General features: G+C 48.6%; 1 protein-coding gene across 9 annotated transcripts in view; it reads left to right on the forward strand.

Moving 5' to 3' along the window:
* ABCC8 (ATP binding cassette subfamily C member 8) overlaps positions 1–17,553 on the forward strand; it is a 139,717-nt gene that overhangs the window by 91,191 nt on the left and 30,973 nt on the right. For all 9 annotated transcript variants that reach the window (XM_054027476.1, XM_054027477.1, XM_054027478.1 and 6 more), the window contains 3 exons: positions 4,381–4,518; positions 16,102–16,227; positions 16,909–17,008. In XM_054027476.1, coding sequence (XP_053883451.1) covers positions 4,381–4,518; positions 16,102–16,227; positions 16,909–17,008 — 364 coding nt within the window. The remainder of the gene's footprint in view (positions 1–4,380; positions 4,519–16,101; positions 16,228–16,908; positions 17,009–17,553) is intronic.

Genomic DNA, 17,553 nt, shown 5'->3' on the forward strand with positions numbered 1-17,553 from the left:
ATGACAGCATGGGCTAGCTGCCTGAGTCCAAGTCCCTCTGACCCCTAGGTTTGAGCTTGGGTGGCTGACCCATGCCATCGCCCATATCACAACGTCCACACCACTCCCTGCTGCAATATAGACATGCTCTCCTCAGTTTCTATTTGAAATGCTGCTTTGACCACTGCATTTATTTTTGGTACTTCGAGATTTTATTTAAGCTAGTACATTTCAAATATTGACAGCAGTATTTGTAAAAATTCCTAAATTCTCATCCATAAAATTAAGATTGTCCTGTGCCTAAAGCATCTCTTTTCTTTGTGGAAACAAGCTCTCTGCCCATCCTGAACTGTTCTCTGCATATTTTGCCCCAACCCCAATGGAGCTACTATGGGGAGAGGGGAATGGGATTAGGTCCTTGGATTAGTATGAGGAAGAATCAAGTAATCCCCCCCTCACTAATGGGTTTATTGAGTCTCCTAGCTGATAGTTTCCCTTTTGAGCTCAGCTTTCAAGTGTATGACCCCTTTAAAGTCCTCTGTACCAGCCATGGCATGTGGAGTCAGGAAGGCACGACATATCAGACAACATTCCTAAGAGCCTGGGAGGCAGATTCATAGGCCTGTCTTTATGAGAAGGCCTCATAGCAATTATGTGGCTTCCCAATGAGTGAAAACCCTTTCACAACATAGCACAAGTAGAGCTGCATTGTCCAGCCAAGTGCCGCAGTGGAGCAGGGCCAATATTGGGCCATAAGTTGCCTTTCTCTATCACGAAGAGTACAACATTGCATATGTAGCAGGCATGCACGAAAACCATAGTTAAGGAAGATGATCAGTTTTGATCCAAATCCATAGAGCAAGGGAATTCAGCATTTCACCTGACAACTTCATATATATTTTTTTAACCCTGCACAGTGTTTTAGATGTATGGTTCCCATGGACTTTACTTGGAACTGGGTGACTAAAACTCCATGCAAAGATTTGAGAATATACTCTTTGTCAGGGTGTGAGGATACTGTAACATATGTGTGACCATACCTGGCACCTTTGAATTTCCTTCATTTTTACTCTTCGTTTTATTATATTCTGATTTATTACACCCTCAAAACTCATCTCTACATCATCACTGCTTCTAGATATTTTAAATTATTTTTATTGATTTTTGTAAATGTACCAATACAACAATAAATATATAAATGTAATTACAATATGACATTCCAAAATTCAGGGGGGAAAAAAGTAAGGGTGTCAGATTTTCAAAAGCATCTAGCTTTGACCTAACTCTGCCTCCATTGAATTTGATTGCAAAACTCCTATTGATTTCAGTGGGATAGAACAGACATAACTCAATGCTCAGTGAGCAAAATTCCACATTCCACATAAAAAGAATCAGTATAATTACCTTAATAATTCTAGTGGGAAGACAATGTAAATCCTACCAGTAATATCAGTACCACCTTCCACATGCTATGTATAATTCTCAAATGAATAAATCCTCAATAAATGTTAGCTCTTTCCTCAATTAATTAAATACAAATCAGTGAGTCCATAGGACAGAATTAATCTAATTTGAAGCCCTTAAAAGCAATCATCTGGTCAAGATCATAGAACTGATCAATCTTTCTCTCTCAGTGGTTTTTCAATAGGGAAATTTCTCTCAGAGGTGGGAATAGATAACTCACAAGGGAGCAAGTATGTCACCAAGGAAATCAAGATGTGCTTATACTCTGTTTCTCTGGAGGACTTCAAGTCAGGCACACCATAGTTTATGTTAGGCCTAAATAGGGGCTTGTCAGTACTGCAGCGCCATGTAGACAAGCCCTTAGTTACACCAGTATATCAATATCTGAAGTGTGCAGGTAAATAAACTGGCAGTTACTCTAAGGGCTGGTCCACACTAAGCCCCCAGTTCGAACTAAGATATGCAACTTCAGCTACGTGAATAACGTAGCTGAAGTCGAAGTATCTTAGTTTGAACTTAAAGATACTTACCGCAGGTCCACACACGGCAGGCAGGCTCCCCCGTCGACTCCACCTACTCCTCTCGCGGAACAGGATTACCGGTGTCGACGGCAAGCACTTCCAGGATCGATTTATCGCGTCTAGACAAGATTCGATAAATCGATCCCAGAAGATCAATTGCTTGCCGCCGAACCAGCGGGTAAGTATAGACGTACCTTAAGACTCAGTAAACCACAGCACAAGTCTAGCTAAAATTACCATCTTTCAGCTTAGTCATTGCAAAAATATAATTCATGCTTTGTTGACATCTTAGAATCATAGAATATCAGGGTTGGAAGGGACCTCAGGAGGTCATCTAGTCCAACCCCCTGCTAAAAGCAGGACCAATTCCCAACTAAATCATCCCAGCCAGGGCTTTGTCAAGCCGGGCCTTAAAAACCTCCAAGGAAGGAGACTCCACCACCTCCCTAGGTAACACATTCCAGTGCTTCACCACCCTCCTAGTGAAATAGTGTTTCCTAATATCCAACCTAGACCTCCCCCACTGCAACTTGAGACTATTGCTCCTTGTTCTGTCATCTGCCACCACTGAGAACAGCCGAGCTCCATCCTCTTTGGAACCCCCCCCTCAGGTAGTTGAAAAAGCAGCTATCAAATCCCCCCTCATTCTTCTCTTCTGGAGACTAAACAATCCCAGTTCCCTCAGCCTCTCCTCATAAGTCATGTGCTCCAGACTCCTAATCATTTTTGTTGCCCTCCGCTGGACTCTTTCCAATTTTTCCACATCCTTCTTGTAGTGTGGGGCCCAAAACTGGATACAGTACTCCAGATGAGGCCTCACCAATGTCGAATAAAGGGGAACGATCACGTTCCTCGATCTACTGGCAATGCCCCTACTTATACAGCCCAAAATGCCGTTAGCCTTCTTGGCAACAAGAGCACACTGTTGACTCATATCCAGCTTCTTGTCCACTCTGACCCCTAGGTCCTTTTCTGCAGAACTGCTACCTAGCCATTCGGTCCCTAGTCTGTAGCAGTGCATGGGATTCTTCCGTCCTAAGTGCAGGACTCTGCACTTGTCCTTGTTGAACCTCATCAGGTTTTTTTTGGCCCAATCCTCTAATTTGTCTACATCCCTCTGTATCCAATCCCTAACCTCTAGTGTATCTACCACGCCTCCTAGTTTAGTGTCATCTGCAAACTTGCTGAGAGTGCAGTCCACACCATCTTCCAGATCATTAATAAAGATATTAAACAAAACCGGCCCCAAGACCGATCCTTGGGGCACTCCACTTGAAACCGGCTGCCAACTAGACATGGAGCCATTGATCACTACCCGTTGAGCCCGACGATCTAGCCAGCTTTCTATCCACCTTACAGTCCATTCATCCAGCCCATACTTCTTTAACTTGCTGGCAAGAATACTATGGGAGACCGTATCAAAAGCTTTGCTAAAGTCAAAGAATAACACATCCACTGCTTTCCCCTCATCCACAGAGCCAGTTATCTCATCATAGAAGGCAATTAGGTTAGTCAGGCATGACTTCCCCTTGGTGAATCCATGCTGACTGTTCCTGATCACTTTCCTCTCCTCTAAGTGTTTCATAATTGATTCCTTGAGGACCTGCTCCATGATTTTTCCAGGGACTGAGGTGAGGCTGACTGGCCTGTAGTTCCTCGGATCCTCCTTCTTCGCTTTTTTAAAGATGGGCACTACATTAGCTTTTTTCCAGTCATCCGGGACCTCCCCCGATCACCATGAGTTTTCAAAAATAATGGCCAATGGCTCTGCAATCTCATCCACCAACTCCTTTAGCACCCTCGGATGCAGCGCATCCGGCCCCATGGACTTGTGCACGTCCAGTTTTTCTAAATAGTCCCGAACCACTTCTTTCTCCACAGAGGGCTGGTCACCTTCTCCCCATATTGTGCTGCCCAGTGCAGCAGTCTGGGAGCTGACCTTGTTCGTGAAGACAGAGGCAAAAAAAATCATTGAGTACATTAGCTTTTTCCACATCCTCGGTCACTAGGTTGCCTCCCTCATTCAGTAAGGGGCCCACACTTTCCTTGACTTTCTTCTTGTTGCTAACATACCTGAAGAAACCCTTCTTGTTACTCTTAACATCTCTTGCTAGCTGCAACTCCAAGTGTGATTTGGCCTTCCTGATTTCACTCCTGCATGCCTGAGCAATATTTTTATACTCCTCTCTGGTCATTTGTCCAATCTTCCATTTCTTGTAAGCTTCTATCTGAGAATCCCCTGCCACTGCAAAATATTGATTTACTGTTAATCTTCTCCTCCCTCTAGTTGTCTGTGTTGATCTAACTGACTTAACTGAAGACAGCACTAGTGTTAAAATATATCACTTCCATTAAATCCTGTAAAGGCTTGGCTGCAGCAATATGGCATGTACTTAATCTCTTTTCCTGTGGCTAGGACGATCCATTTTCGGCACTGGATATCCACTTAAGTGACCATCTTATGCAGGAAGGGATCCTGAAAATGCTAAGGGAAGACAAGAGGACCATTGTCCTGGTCACCCACAAACTACAGTACCTGCCACATGCTGACTGGGTAAGAAAGCTGTCATTTTTAATGATGAAAGTGAAAAGTGACTTGTAAGTGACTTCTACTGCTATAAAATAAACATTACTGAAAATAATCTTTTTGCATTTCTGTATCAACAGGATTGCACAGGGAGAATGTGTATTATTAACATTTTCAAAATTGACTAGTGATTTTGGGTGCCCTTTAATTTTTTGATTCTCAACTTGAAACACCTTAAAGGGGCCTGATTTTCAGAGGGTGGGCAATTCTGGAAATTGGGTCCCTTTTAAGGCATCTCAAGTTGAGTACCCAAAATCACAAGTCCCTTTTGAGAATCTGGTCTACATGATGTCCTTTAAACAACTGAAGCTATTGGAATAATACATCTGTTTATATCTTTGACATCATTATGCAGTTGTTTTATTACCACAGAAGAAAACCATTATAAGGAGATTGAGTCAAAGGAAGACACTAGGGAAAAAAATGCACATTTCTTGGCCTTCATTTGTAGTAAATAACATACTGAGATGGGCACGTTCCCTTTCAAAATAATTCCGGTTATTTAGGTAGTTGTCTATTTTATATCTTGTAGCTTATAGACAAAATAGAAGTAGCACTTTTATATACAAATACCAACGTTTTGTTTTGTTTTTGATCAGGTTGCACACTTCTTCATTGTGTTGTTATCTTGCACTGTGTGACAGAGTCGGTAGCTCACCGCTGTGGCGCCTCCTCCTGGCCGCTTCGGGGAATTAGTTTTGCGCCAGTAGAGCGCCCTCTTTGGGTGGCGTTCCGCCTGTCGTCTCGCCTCTGTGGGGTGCACGGACTTGCGTTGCTCCCGACGTCAGCGTCCTCTTCTGGAACACTGCCCTCCGACAGTGTCCCTCTGTCCAATCACACCCCCTTCCGGGGGGGGGGGGGTAAACAGCAGCCCCACACCTTCAAGTCCGATCCTCACCGTCTAGGATCTGGTGTGGTTCTGACCGGCCGCTCCCTGCGGCCCGTGGCTGCGCGTGGGGTAGCACAGCAAACAAAGGGGGAAAAAGGGGGGGGGGGGGGGGACTCAGGCCCGCCCACTACTCTGAGTCCCGGTCCAGAGGCCCTCGTGTGACAGTCTCACTGTCCTCCTACTCCTTACTCCTCTAACTACCCCTCTGGACCGCTTCCCCAACAGCCCTTCACTACACTAGGCCTCCTCCTCCCAGGCCTGCCGCCTAGCAGGCTATGGAGTAGGGCCTTCTCCCACTCTCTCAGGCAGGCCTGCACTGCGCTGTCCGTGGTGCTGGCCTCCCAGCTCTAGAGACAGACCTTCCCCTCTGAAGGCCTGGGACAGACTGACTGCTCCTGCTCTGGGCAGCCTTTTATATGGCTAAGCCGGGCTCTGATTGGCTGGCTCCAATCTGTCTTCCTATTGGCTCCCAGTAAGCCCTCTCCTGATTGGCCGCGCGTCTACGCAGGCGCCTAGGCCTGCCGCAGCCCAGTCTCTCTAAGTGTGGGGTAATCGCCCCACCACACACCCTCCCCCTTAAGAACCCTCCGGGGGGGGGGGGGGGTTATCCTAACCGGCCTAATGGCCTAGAGCACGGAAAGCAATCTTTGTCCCGCAGCGGCTCAGCTTACCGGCTCAAAGTCTAGAAACTTAGCCCTTGTCACTGGGCCTTATGGCCTACTGGCCCCAAAGTTCCGGAAATTAGTCTTTGCCTATGGGCAACCCGGCTTATCCACCGTCTCAGCGGGGGGGTCCCACCGAAACACGCTGAGGCTTACCGGGTCCGACGTACCAGTCCGTCTCGTCCCTTAAGCTGCCTCCTATCTGCTCCACTGCTGGAGTGTCCCACGGGTCTCCTGATTCTCCACAGGTCTCGTGGTTCACCGCCTCGGCTGGTCCCCCCCAGAGTGAGGCTCCCTCTTGACCTGGAGAAGTCGCAGTCCTCGGCGGTTCCAGGAGTGTGGGCTGGTCCTCCACCAGGGCTTCCCGCAAGGGTTCTCCTCCCACGGCCGTCTGCCTAGGCTGGGGTATGTTCCCTCCTCTCGCACTCTGTGCATTTGAGACACACCCCGTACAAGCGTGACGGATCCTCTGCCGTCAGGGCTAACTGTTTAGGGCCTCGGCAGTTGGGGGGGAGCCTGACAGCCCCCTCACGGACCACCCCCTGCGCTAAGGATCCCCCTCCTTGATCCGATTCTTCGCCCTCCTCCCCTAGCCTGGAGAAGAAATCGGCGTTAGTATGGGCCTTACCCGGTCGGTGGAGCACCTGGAAGTCGTAAGGCTGGAGGGCGAGGTACCACCGCATAATTCTAGCATTCGTGTCTTTCATGCTGTGGATCCATCGCAAAGGGGCGTGATCCGTGATTAATTTAAAACTATTCCCTAACAGATAGTAACGGAGGGCATCGATAGCCCACCGTACCGCCAAGGCCTCTTTCTCTATTGTTGAGAAGTGTCTTTCTCGGGGGAACAGCTTCCGACTTAAATACAGTACAGGATGTTCCTCCCCGTCTACTTCCTGGGAGAGTACTGCGCCCAGGCCGACTTCCGAAGCGTCTGTTTGGAGTATAAACTCTTTCGTGAAGTCGGGGTGCCGTAGTACTGGTTCTTGAGTGAGCCGTTCCTGGAGTGTGTTAAAGGCTCGCTCGCATTGTGTAGTCCACTGTACCTGTCGAGGCTGGGAGTTCTTCGTTAGATCTGACAGGGGGGCGGCTATGGATGCGAAGTCTGGTACAAAACGACGATAATACCCAGCTAATCCCAAGAACTGACGCACTTGTTTCTTCGTTGTGGGAGTGGGTACATCTCTGAGGGCTTGTACCTTGCTAATAAGGGGTGTTAGTTTCCCCCCTCCTACCGTGTATCCCAGGTAGGTCACCTCTTCTTGGCCTAAGTGACATTTCGCCGGGTTAGCTGTTAGGCCGGCCGCCCTGAGGGCTTGTAGCACTGCTGCCAGGTGGTGTAAATGGCTCTCCCAGTCAAGGCTATAAACCACGATATCGTCGATGTACGCCGCCGCGTATTGGTCGTGGGGCTGGAGGACCTTGTTCATCAGGCGTTGGAATGTGGCTGCGGCTCCGTGCAAGCCGAACGGCATGGTTACGAACTGGAAGAGGCCGAAGGGCGTAGGGAAGGCCGTCTTTGCTCGGGAGTTTGGCGTCAGTGGGATCTGCCAATATCCTTTAGTTAAATCTAAAGTTGACAGGTACTTGGCTCCTCCGAGGCGCTCTAACAGTTCATCCACTCTCGGCATTGGATAGGCGTCAAAACGAGAGATAGCGTTGACCTTTCTGAAGTCGATACAAAACCGGGTCGCCCCATCTGGCTTCGGTACTAAGACGATAGGGCTTCGCCACTCGCTCGTCGATTCTTCTACCACTCCCATCTCCAACATCGTCTCCACCTCCCGCCGGACGGTGTCCCACATTTTCTTGGGTAACGGTCGATGGTTGTCCGTCACTCTCTTCCCGGGGTCTGTGGCAATATGATGACTCATTAGGGTCGTCCGGCCTGGGCGGGCCAATAATACATCTGAGAACTTCTCCACCATCTGTTGCAGTTGTCCTCTCTGTCTGGGGTCGAGGCCTGACCCCACCACAGCCGGTCCGGGGTCGGGAAGATCTCCTGCTAGGGGTCCAAGTTCCGCCTCTGGGGTGGACGGGCCGATGAACATGGCTTCCCGGGTCTTCCAGGCCTTTAGGAGATTAATATGGTAAATACGGGTCTCTTTGCGTCGACCCGGTAGTCTGACCTCGTAATCGACTGGTCCCACTCGTCGGATCACTTCGTAGGGACCCTGCCATTTGGCCAGGAGCTTCGACTCTGAAGAGGGCAGCAACAGCAACACCCTATCGCCTGGGGCGAACTTCCTCCCTCTTGCCCTTCGATTATAGAGGCGCTCCTGACCTGCCTGGGCCCGTTCCAGGTTTTCACGGGCGAAGGCCCCTAACGTTTGGAGTCGCTCCCGGAGCTGTAGCACGTATTGTGTGGTCCCAAGGACCCGTGTCTCCTGTGCTTCCCACTCCTCTTTCAGGAGGTCCAGTATTCCTCTGGGCTGCCTGCCGTATAGGAGCTCGAAGGGCGAGAACCCCGTCGAGGCCTGTGGTACCTCTCTTATCGCAAACAAGAGGGCCGGCAACAAGGTGTCCCAATGTGAGGGGTCCTCCTCCACAAACTTCCGCAACATGGCTTTTAGTGTACCGTTGAACCGCTCTACCAAGCCATCGGTCTGCGGGTGGTACACCGATGTCCGGAGGGTCCGGATATGGAGGAGGCGACATAGCTCAGCTATTAACTTGGAGGACACATTGGTGCCCTGGTCCGTCAATATTTCACCGGGTATCCCCACCCGGGCAAAAATCTTTACTAGTTCACCCGCAATGGTCGGTGCCGTCGCTGTCTTTAGGGGCACGGCTTCGGGATAGCGTGTGGCGTAGTCCACGACTACTAGTATAAAGCGGTTCCCTGTCTTGCTTCGCTCAAGGGGGCCGACGAGGTCCATCCCAATCCGTTCAAAGGGTACCCCCACGACTGGCATGGGTACCAGGGGTGCAGGAGCTACCCCTTTCGGTCCGGCTCGCTGGCATTCTGGGCACGAGGCGCAAAAGTCTGCCACTTCCCGGTGGATGCCTGGCCAGAAAAACCGGCGGGCCACCCTCTGTAGGGTCTTCTCGCGTCCCAGGTGTCCAGCCCAAGGGTTCGCGTGGGCTAAGTGGAGGAGGCCGGCTCGCAGTCTCCGGGGGACCAACAGCTGGCGGAACGTCTCACGGGTCTGGGGTTCCTGCGCTATTCGGTACAGGCGGTCCTGCCATACCTCAAAGCGGGGGCCCTGCGGAGTCCGTACCGTCCCCCTCAACAGCAGGGTTGGTGGCATGTTCCCAGGCTCGGCTTAGGGTTGGGTCTTCCCGTTGCTCACGTAAGAAGTCCCCGTCGCGCTCTAACTCTACCCGGGCGTCCTCCACCAAACGGGGTCTGTCTCCCGGACAACTCGCAGGGGTCTCCGCCGTCGAGGAGGTCCCCTCGCCGGGGTCATCCCTTAGCCTGCTCCCAAGCAGCCCCGTTCCCGGTACTATAGTCCTGTCTGGTCGGGGCTTGGGTGGCTGATATCTTAGGAGGACCTCTCCGAAGCCGGGCCAATCTCGTCCCAACACCACCGGGTAAGCCAGCCTAGGGGCCACTCCTACTCGGAGACCCTCCTCTCGGCCGCCTACTCGCATCTTGACCCAGGCTGTGGGATACTGGCGGATGTCTCCATGCACACACTGCAGGTAGATCGGGGGCCCCGAAAGATTGAGGTTCAGGACCAGCCCCTCTCATATGAGGGTCTGACTACACCCCGAATCTACAAGGGCATTGGTGTGGTTCCCTTCAACCTGGACCGGGACTATCAATTTTCTTACCCCTTTCTGCCGTGCCCGTTGTCCGGCCATCCAGGCCTGCCCGTAGCTGCAGTACAAAAAAGGGCAATCTCGCCGGAAATGTCCCTCTTGACCGCAGCCCCAGCACCTCTCTCGGGTTTCGGCCGGGCTTGGGCGTCCTCCGGGGGGGCCTGTTCGCTCCGGGGGCTGTTGCTCCCTTCGAGTCGCCACCGGCAATAACTTGGGTCGGGGTTCAGGGTTGGAAGGTCTCGGGTGGCGATGGCTGTTGCCTGCCAGTGGTCCAGAGGCTCCCGCCCCACGAGGATTCCCCTTCTCTGCGCCGCCCTTGCGACCAAGGCTCTCGGCTGCTCGGGGTGATGCCTCTGCCCCCTCGGCGGATAAGTAGTCCTCCATTAAGGCCACTGCTGCGGAGAGGGTGGCCGGTCGATGCCGTCGCACCCAGGCCCTCCCTCCCGGGGGTAGGATCTGGGTGAACTGCTCTAAGGCTACCAGCTCCGCCACCTGGTGTCCCGTCAGGCCCTCTGGGTCCAACCATCTCCAGCAGTGGTCCCGGATGCGTTGGGCCACGGCGCGGGGTCGGGCCCCCGGGGGATACTGTTCTTTACGGAGACGCTGTCGGTAGGTCTCTGGGCTAATGCCGGTATGATCTAGGATGGCCGCCTTGACTCGGGCGTACTCGAGTGCTTCCCGGGGGTCGAGGCTCCGATATGCGGCCTGAGCCTGCCCCGTCAAATAAGGGGCTAGTAACGTGGCCCAATGTTCTGAGGGCCACCGGGCAGCAGTCACCACCCGTTCACATGTGACCAGATAGGCCTCTGGGTCATCCTCGGGCCCCATCTTGGTGGGGCGTATCGGTAGGGTCCCTGGGGTATCCCCCAGTCCGGTTCCCATGGGGGCGGCAGGGGTGCCTCCTGCCGGCCGTAACAGTGCGGCCATCTGTTGCACCAAATGTTCCTGCTGCACCCGCTGCTGGGTGGCCAACTCTCGAAGGAGCTGCTGCTGATTCTCTTGGTGCTGAGTCATCAGCAGCTGCTGCTAAGTGGTCATCTGCTGCAGCATTTGCATCTGCTGCTGGTGCTGCTGGGCCGACTGCTCTTGCTGCTTCTCTAGCAGCCATTTTAGTAACTTCTCAGCCTCCATCTTGGGGTTCAGCGGGTTACTCCCGGTTCAATCCCCACACTCTGGACCCCTTTGGTGGGTCCGGGTCTGTACCCACAATCTGGGTCGACCGTCTGTCTGCGCAAGACACTGTTCTGGGCAATAGTCCGCAGTCTTGGCGCTGACCCCTCGTATCAGGGGCGGACCGCTATGCCCGCATTCTCCACCACGTGTGACAGAGTCGGTAGCTCACCGCTGTGGCGCCTCCTCCTGGCCGCTTCGGGGAATTAGTTTTGCGCCAGTAGAGCGCCCTCTTTGGGTGGCGTTCCGCCTGTCGTCTCGCCTCTGTGGGGTGCACGGACTTGCGTTGCTCCCGACGTCGGCGTCCTCTTCCGGAGCACTGCCCTCCGACAGTGTCCCTCTGTCCAATCACACCCCCTTCCGGGGGGGGGGGGTAAACAGCAGCCCCACACCTTCAAGTCCAATCCTCACCGTCTAGGATCTGGTGTGGTTCTGACCGGCCGCTCCCTGCGGCCCGTGGCTGCGCGTGGGGTAGCACAGCAAACAAAGGGGGAAAAAGGGGGGGGGGGGGACTCAGGCCCGCCCACTACTCTGAGTCCCGGTCCAGAGGCCCTCGTGTGACAGTCTCACTGTCCTCCTACTCCTTACTCCTCTAACTACCCCTCTGGACCGCTTCCCCAACAGCCCTTCACTACGCTAGGCCTCCTCCTCCCAGGCCTGCCGCCTAGCAGGCTATGGAGTAGGGCCTTCTCCCACTCTCTCAGGCAGGCCTGCACTGCGCTGTCCGTGGTGCTGGCCTCCCAGCTCTAGAGACAGACCTTCCCCTCTGAAGGCCTGGGACAGACTGACTGCTCCTGCTCTGGGCAGCCTTTTATATGGCTAAGCCGGGCTCTGATTGGCTGGCTCCAATCTGTCTTCCTATTGGCTCCCAGTAAGCCCTCTCCTGATTGGCCGCGCGTCTACGCAGGCGCCTAGGCCTGCCGCAGCCCAGTCTCTCTAAGTGTGGGGTAATCGCCCCACCACACACTGGCAACACATGCCTTCCTGACCACAAGGATTGATTACTGTAATTACTTCTCCTAGCAGGGCTTCAGTCACTTGCAATACATATGTAATGCAGCAGCACAGTTATTCTCTGGCCTGAGCAAGCATTCTCATACCACTCCTGCCCTTGCATTCTTCATACTGGCTTTTCATAACGTTGCAGATAGATTTCTAAGCTGGTCCTGTTGGTTTTTAAATCTCTTTATAATGTCTGCTCTGACCTCATCCTTGGGTCATTTACCATCATCATGCTAAGATAAGCAAGCAATTCTGCCTTTGCTGTGGTGGTCCCTAGGATATGGAATTCCCTCCTTCTAGACTTCTGTCTTAGTCCATCCCTTCCCATTTTTAAACAACACTTATACGCATTTTTTCCAAAGATGATTTCTTAAATAAGTACAACTGTTGGCCTCGTATTAATAACCTCTTCCCTCCTTTTCATTTCTCAAAAACACCTCTGTTGTCCTCATTTGAAATGTTATGAGAATGGTTATTAATAATAATAAATTATTTTTAATATTGTTGTTACTGTAATACTGTATAGGCCCAAATGCATGCAGGGCGCAAAGGGGCTTTTAAAATGCAAGTTATAATTAATTGTCATTATCTAGTATTAGGCTAGATCATGCAGTCCTTTCTCAGGCAAAACTCTCATTAAAGCCAGTAGGAGTTTGTCTAAGGCAGGGCAACAAGACTTGTACTAGTTGTTGCTATTGTTAGTCATTAAGAAATTTCTCAGACTTTTAATGTGAAATATATATGTCAAATGACACTCCTAAACTTTCCTGCAAAACCTTTGAGAGAATTAAAGTCCCAGTTTTAGAAGGTGTTTCCTGAGTAGAGGTCATCAAAAAATAGGGCTTTTTTTCCTGTGGAAATTTTTGGCACAAACAAAAAGTCAATTTTTTTCCATGGAAATAAAATTTTCAGTGAAAAATCCAAATCTGAAATATTTTGGTCAAAGACTATAATAAATCGATTCACAAATGTTGCTGTGGTGCCTCATGGGAGTTGTAGTTTGGGTGCCTCGTGCTCCTATTCTCTATCGACTGGCAGTGATGCATCATGGAAGATAAAGTCTTGGTGGTTCAAAATTTTTCAGTTTTCAGGCATTCATTTTTCAATGAAACTTTTCCATAGAAAACAGACACATTTTGAAAAAGTGTTTGTTTTTCAATGGAAAATTGGGTTTAAAAAAATGTTTTAACTGAAAATTTTTGACTAGCCCTATGCCTGAGAAGTGCTGAATACCCTCAGCTCCCATTGACTTCAGATGAAGTTGTCAGTTCAAGTCACTGAGCTTCATTTCCTTCAGCTTTCCTCAGAGTTAATCAGAAGTAACTCTGCTGAAGTTACTGGAGTTATGTTATTTTCAAACTTGTGCAAGTAAGATCAGAAGGAGGCCCATTGACTTAAAATCAATAGGAGTTGAGAGGGCCCCCCATTCTTCAGGTTTGGACCAATGTAACTATAACAATTTCCTCCCAAAAGGTGTGTTTCTTCCATCTAATGTTTACTGTTTGGAAAGCTTTAATAACCAAAACCCCACTGCATTTCCCAAAGGCCCATGGTGGCAAACAGACTGTGAAACCAGAATATTTACATGTAATTTCCTGCATGAAGGGCCAAGGTGCTAGGCACAGCATGTAGCTAGAAGTCTGTGTTTTCATTTTTCAGTGGTGACAGCAATAAACTGTGTTTAGAGAGAGTTATAAGCTCCCTGTATCTTCCATCATCCTCCAGGGAACGGCACGCTAGGAACAAAGAATGAAAAGCAATCTGTGTCATTAATATGAGGCATAGGATCTGAGGTGTGTTTTTAAAGGGAATAAGAGTTGAAGGATAAACAGGGTTGTTGTTTTTTTAAGAGATGGATTAATTCTCAGAAACAGTAGCTTATTTCAATGCAGAGGCAAAAATCTGTCCAGGCACCACAGTATCTCAAACTAAGGTGATATAAATAAAAAATGAAAATGAACAGACTTGAATATCCACTGCCTGCACTTTGTATGGTTATTTACGTCTGTGCAAAAGGGGTATAAAATATTACCAGGTCAGAATGATAGTGTTTTGTACTCCCTTTGCGTAAGGGGTGATGTGTATAATAGGTGTAAGGCAGTGGAGAATCAGACCCAGTGTGCCTAATTCTGTTCTTTTATGCTACTACAATGGCACTGACTTCACTGCATAAATAAGAGCAGCATTTGACTCATTCCCTATTCTCACGACACACTACAGAAGAGGTGTCATTATCCCACTTTAACAGTAGGGTTAATTGACTTGCCCAATGTCATGTAGCAAGTCAGTAGCGGGGAATTAAAGTACAGGAGTTCCTGGCTCACTCGCTCGTCTTTATACACTCTAGGACCAGCTAAGCTCCTTGTGCTGGGGAAACATCTCTTCACATAGCACCTGGTACAGTGGGGTCCCAATACTCAAAGGGGCATCTGAGCATTTTTGTAATTCAAATGTTAGTCAAATGCCATGTTATGTACTTTCTGTGCCCAAACTTGTTCTCAGTCCACTAGCTCATGCCACCCTCTTTAATTATAAAAATTAGCACACCAAGCAAAGGATTTTTTTTTAAGAGAAATATGCATTTGTGATAAAATAGAGACATTCTGAGAATCTGTTGCCTTAAACTCACTGTGGGAAGCTTTTCTGCTGAGTAGCCTCAATTGCTGCTTACTCTCATTTTACATTTTTTTTAAATATTTCAACCTCTGAGAACTAAAAAGAGGTCTTTTTAAAAAAATCTGTTTTATGCAATAAGATAAATTCAACTAAATGTGGCTTGTGGGGAGGTTGTGCTGCATACTAAATTGTTTTCACGTAATATGCCATATCATTGAGCCATATCATATCTAAGAGTGTCTCATGCTGACTACAACTGATGGTGCTTGAAACATAATACATGCCATCCTACAAATGAAGCAAAAATAGATGCAATTATGGCTGTGCATGTTCAAAGCAAATGATGCCATGATGTAAGGGCAAAGGAAGGCATATGGAACCTGGCATTCAGAGGCTGCTGAAGAGGAGAGGGAATTTCCTGTGTCATTTGGAAATAACAAATGTAGTCTGAGGATGAGGACCCCAGAATGCCAGCAGACTTTGTGTGGGCTCATATCCTGAGTTTACTTACTCGATTAAAGTGGAATTCATGTTTGGAGCGATGAACATAAGGGGCTCCATCCTGCCCTGCAATAAATCCTTTTGTGCCACTCTACCATAAAGGAATCCTCAGCAGACATAAAACCAGAAGAGCTGGCTCTAAAACAGCTCCTTCTGCCCATCCCCTGTGGAGTAGGGGGCTTATCAGGAATGGGAGGGGGCCTGAGCATTATATGCTTTAGTAATCCTGGGTCAATGGAGCAACCTACAAGGTACCATTCCTGGACAGTACAATTTAAAACAGCTGAGGCTGCTCTAATTTATTCTGGTAGCTGGAAGAAGCCCTAGCCAGTCCCAGGATTGGGAGGAACAAAAAATTAACACCACCCCCCACCCTTTCTAGTTCACCACGCTCAGCTCAGGTGGCACATCAGAGGATTGAACCAGTGTTATCCCTGCTTGGATTTCAGCCATGATGCTTGCCGAAGCTCTGAAGATTCTGGGGATTGTAACTGTGAATAAGATCCCCATCCCTTCTGCCGGTGACAGCTATTGTGAAGTATTGGGTCCTTTCTGGAGTTAAAAATGAATGCCTCCCCAAGGAAGGGCGAATTGCTTGTTTCTCTTAAAGAAGGGAAAGGGGAACAACTGACTAAGGGGTAGCTAAATCCTTGGCAGCACTTCACAGCCCACTCTGAGGTGGGAATGACAGAGAGGCTGGGGTTTGCTAAAATGGGAAGTGTCTTGAGTCATAATGTCAAGTAGAAACAACAAGGAGTCCCTGTGGCACCTTAGAGACTAACAAATTTAGGATATCCTCCTTCCTTTATGTATCCATGCTGTCTATATTGATCTGTGGAATAGTATTGTTTTTTTTATTTTTTGTACAGTGCCCAGATCACTGGATGGGAGCTTCATAAATATAATCAAATATCTCCTTGACAGTTTGTATTCCTAACTTCTTAGATCATTACAATGAAGGATGGTACCATTCAAAGAGAAGGGACACTCAAGGACATTCAGAAATCAGAGTCTGAGCTCTTTGAACACTGGAAAACACTCATGAATCGACAGGACCAAGAACTGGAGAAGGTTTATTATGTATTTTTTCTCAGCATCTTAAAAAATATATTCCTTATGTGGTGAATCATTTTAAATTGAAAACATTAGTAACACTGAGAGAGAGAGTGTGTGTGTGTGTGTGTGTGTGTGAAAAACCTTATATCCCAAACCTTTAGCAGAATCGAGACCCCTCAGAGAAAAGTTCATGTCCATTTGCTGGCTCTGAAAGAAGGTCCTGTTTCAGTTCAAGCTCAACTTTTTCTACCAAAAATGTTTTCTTTGTGTCCCGGTCTCTGCCCAATTTGGACCAGTATAAGCAAGACACATCCAGAGTTGTACCACTCTATGGTTGTTTATAGTTTCAGAGACTAGCCTTAAATACAGCCCACACTTCTTTTTAGTTCCAGGAGGAGCTGTAGTAAGCCTCTCCCATGTAATAGACTAGCAAATAAACCACTCATAGACTTAATACAATGGTCCCCCAAAGGTACTGCATGGGGTTTCAGAGTTTGTCACACTGACATTAATGTCATTTGCATGATTTATGCCTTTTGTATTTAAAAATAGATGGCACATCAAACATTCATGAGAGCCAATTGTAATCCTCTCCCTTCCTTTTTACTGACACACTGATTTGAAAATACATTTTGTGACATCTGTAATTTTAAAAAACTTTATCAAGCGAAGCCACATGACTTGTCCTGCTTTTAGGAAACTATAATTGAAAGAAAACCTGTTTTGGAGAGGAAGAACCTCAGGAGGACCAGGTATTCCCGAGAAGCTCTGCTAAAAGATGATGAAGAGGATGAAGGTAAAGCAATTTTTCTAAAAGGGCACCCTGAGACCCAGTGCTGACTGCATTGTCGTTTTACAGTTCACACTGTTTTAGATAGAATCAATTCACAAATTTCAAGTTAGCAACAAAATCAGTCTTTTCCCGGAGGGACTGTGGTCTGGTTCTTTATGTGGATCCATGGCTCCTAAGAGTTACATACTAAAACTGGGCTTTAATTGCTAGTTAAAGAGAGCAATCTGAAGGTGCTGGTTAACCATGGCCTTGTGAGAACTGTCAGAATTGTTCCCACAGGATCTCTGATTTGGAAAAGCATCCCTAGTGAGGAAAGCTCTAAAGCACATACTTCATTTTAAGTTTCAGAGTAACAGCCGTGTTAGTCTGTATCCGCAAAAAGAAGAACAGGAGTACTTGTGGCACCTTAGAGACTAACAAATTTATTAGAGCATAAGCTTTCATGGACTACAGCCCACTTCTTCGGATGCATATAGAATGGAACATATAATGAGGAGATATATATACACACATACAGAGAGCATAAACAGGTGGGAGTTGTCTTACCA

The sequence above is a fragment of the Malaclemys terrapin genome, chromosome 4 (assembly GCF_027887155.1).
Source record: "Malaclemys terrapin pileata isolate rMalTer1 chromosome 4, rMalTer1.hap1, whole genome shotgun sequence".
NCBI classification, from domain to species: Eukaryota; Metazoa; Chordata; order Testudines; family Emydidae; genus Malaclemys; species Malaclemys terrapin.